General features: G+C 25.3%; 1 protein-coding gene across 1 annotated transcript; it reads right to left on the bottom strand.

Moving 5' to 3' along the window:
* Positions 1 to 2,580: 2,580 nt before the first annotated feature.
* Positions 2,581 to 3,248, bottom strand: LOAG_11313 (hypothetical protein; the record flags this gene model as incomplete). The annotated part of the gene is made up of 2 exons (XM_003146834.1): positions 2,581 to 2,813; positions 3,113 to 3,248. The coding sequence occupies 2 exons, from the start codon at positions 3,246 to 3,248 to the stop codon at positions 2,581 to 2,583; spliced, it is 369 nt and encodes a 122-aa protein (XP_003146882.1).
* Between the last annotated feature and the right edge of the window lie 381 nt (positions 3,249 to 3,629).

Here is a 3,629-nt window from a genome sequence, read left to right as displayed (position 1 = left end):
AGCAGTATTAAAGGTAGTAGTATTATATATATATATATATATTTGTTATGCTATTCGTCCTTGTATGTCAACAAAAAAATTGAAACAAATTAAGAAACCATCATTAAGAGGAGGAGAAGAAATTGTCAAATATTAATACCAAATCATAGATAAGATAAAAATATGCAAATGTCATATTCATATTAATTAAGGAATTGTGAGTCGCTAAAGCATGCAATTATTTTTGAAAATCATAGGCTTAGCCTTACTAATATCTTTCTCATTACCAGCTGTTAATCTGCAAAGATTTCAAATAAAATGAAAGAAATGAATGAATGGATGAATGAATGGATGGATGAATGAATGAATGAGTGAGTGAATGAATGAATGAATGAATGTATAAATGAATGAATGTATGAATGATGAATGAATGAATCAATGGATGATGAAATTGCATTTTTTTTCAAAAATTTTTTAAATTTTATTTCCATGATTAAAGATTCAATTAAATATATTTAATAAATTAAATTAAATTAATAAATTTCAAATATAATATTTCATTGTATAATTTATTATTCATTCATCAATGATTTAATCATGCAAAGGTAATATGAATCGGACATATAATTATAATATTGCAACTCTTTTGGGTGGTCATCCATTCTTTCCTTATATTCCTTTTAAATTGTTCCTACTTCATCATCTTTCTTTCCTTCGTTCTTATTTTTTTTCCTTTTTTATTCATGACCTATTATTTTAAATACTCCTATCGTTTTAGGTCATCTGTTTACTCATGTTAAGGTCATTTCGTTAAATCTACCAAAAATTCATCATTACATTCATTTCCTTTCAACCTGTTTTGTTCTTGTTTTTGTTTTTTCTTTTTCTCTTACTCTTTTCTTATCATTCTTATCCATCAATAAATTGAAGAAATTTATGAAAAAGATCAAAGTGATTGCAATCGGTATTAAAAATAATAAATGAATAGGTAATTAATTAGTCGTATTTTTACACGACTAATTAATTACCTATTCATTTATTCAATTAAAAAAAAAAGATCAAAAAATTCCCGAAATTTGGTAAAATTGATCCTGAAAGATATCGTTATCATATTGTAATGCACAAAGGTTACCAATCAAAATAGTTATCATTGTTACATTATTTCTATGATTACTTATTTGCTATTTCATTCATCAAATTGAACAAAAAAAAAAAAAATTTAATATATGTATATGTAAATATAAAATAAAAATTTTTTTTTTTCTATAAATCGTTCATTTTCCTGTCTTTTCATTTCATTTCATTCATTTTTCATCAAATAAATGATTTTACAAATGATTATCGATTTTTTGGATTAAACTAATTTAAGCAAATTTCTAAAATCATAATTTTTACAATAATTATGTGATTTATCGATCTTTTCTGCAATTTTTTTAAATTTTGAAAAATGTCTGATTTTCATTGTTATCATTCATAGCAAATGCTTGTTTTCTTTTTAAAACAAAAATAAAATAAATTTAAAAAGAAAGAAAAAAAAGCGACAACATGTTTGCATTGCGAGAAAGAAAATTTATCATCGGTTTGAGTGAAAAAAAAAAAGTTTTCTTTTCGTTTTCTCTCTCTCTCTCTCTCAAATTCTTACTGTTTTCATTTATCATTTTATCAATTTATCATCCAATGGGTGAATGATTTAACAATTAAATTGTTTTTTTTTTTTGATAAATTTTTGCCAATTTTCAAAACAATTTATATGATGATTATATTTCATTTTGTAAATATATAATTTTCTTTTCCATTCCTTATCAAATTAATCATCATTGATTTATTTTCATCTTTCATTGATTGATGAATAAAAAAAAAGCCAAATGGAAAACAAATCTATGTTTTTAAAATATTTTAAATAAAATCAAAAAGATTTATAAAAGGGAAAGAATAGTTTAAAAAAAGTGATGGATTAGGGAAAAGAAAAGATAAAATACTTACACCTGTTTTGTTCTTTCTATCTTTTCAAAATATACATACAATGAACCATTTCTTTCATTCATTCAAAGTTAGCGGCACTATAAGCGCTAATTGTCATCTTCATATAATGGATGTATCGGATACTTCTTACCCAAAACAATTCAAACATCAAACAAGATTGGATGAAAAGTGTGATAACAGGCGGGTTTCGAGGAGGTAGGATGCGGAATCTTTTCAAAATTAAAAGAGAGAGAGAGAGAGAGGGAAAGAGAAAAACATCAAAGGAGACATTTTTCATCGTTCTTCTTTCACATCATCATTTACTTTCTTTCATTTGTCGAAAGAAAACAAAAATTATGAATGGAAGGAAGAATGAAATAATATATAAAAGAGAGAGAGGGAGACGAAGATGTATATTATCTTCTCGTTTTTTTGTTACATATTAAATAAAAGGGATGAATGGAGAAATGAGGCGTTTCTTTATTGTTTCCGGCGCAATTATCCTTTTGATGTTGTAATTAGACAAATCTATATATATATATATGTGCTTCATTGTTATTTCATTTACTTTTTTTTTCCACTTTGTTGCTGTTGTTGTCGTTGTTGCTGTTGTTATTGTTGTTGCTGTTGTTGTTGTTGTTACTGTTGTTGTTGTTGTTGCTGTTGTTGTTGTTGTTGTTGTCTTGTTGTTATTGCTGTTGCAATCGTTATTGTTGTTTTGTTGTTGTTGTTGTTTTGTTGTTGTTGTTGTTGCTGTTGTTGCTGTTGTTGCTGTTGTTGTTGTTGTAAATCGATTTCGATTTGATCTTCAAATATAAACTGTTGTTGTTTTGATTTTTTACTGCGAGCTACATTATTGGTTTTCACTTGACCTTCAAAATATTGTTGATTAAATTCGATTCGGTCATTCAATGATTAAATTGTTGTTATTGATAGAATTCGATTTGCTGTGAATTATTATTGTTGATCAATTCCGATCTGATCTTTCAATCATTCAGTGTCAATTGTTATTGTTATTGTTGAATTCTCGTTGCTGATCGAATTCGATTGAGTCATTCAATGTTAATTGTTGTTGTTGTTATATATGCTATTTATTTTTCAATGAACATATATGCATCAAAATTTTTGCTCTTAAATTACTCATAGTTTTTTTTTCTTTTCTTGCAATTACAATTATAAAACCATCGGTTAACGTTTACTTGCATAAAATAAACATTAAATAATTTTTCTGTTTCATCATTCCTTTTTTCCTCATCTTGACAAAAATATAAGAGATATGGCAGGAAAAACTGGGAGTGTTTATACATTCGAAATTTCAATTAAATTCATTTCTAACAATTCATTAGTCATTCTTTCTTCTCGTTTTTTTCTCTCTTTCTTTTTTCTCTATGGAAGTTGTTGTAAAGAATAATAATGACAAAGATGTGATAAGTTTTTTTTTTTTGCTCAAGTGCAAACCAGATATTTTATAATGGCAAAAACAAATTAGGAATGAAATAGAAACGAAAATTTTCTCATTATATTACTGATATGTAATCAAGTATCTGATATGTAATCAAGTATATGTATTGAGAATTTGAATATAATTTTAAAAAGAAAAGGAAAATGGAAGGATTGTAATCAATTTTCTTTTCAAATTGCTTCATTTAACATTTCTTTTTTTTGTAATGTATTTTCAAATAAATTTT

This window comes from Loa loa (genome assembly GCF_000183805.2).
Source record: "Loa loa unplaced genomic scaffold supercont3.35, whole genome shotgun sequence".
NCBI classification, from domain to species: domain Eukaryota; kingdom Metazoa; phylum Nematoda; class Chromadorea; order Rhabditida; family Onchocercidae; genus Loa; species Loa loa.
This window is presented reverse-complemented; position numbering and strand designations above follow the sequence as displayed.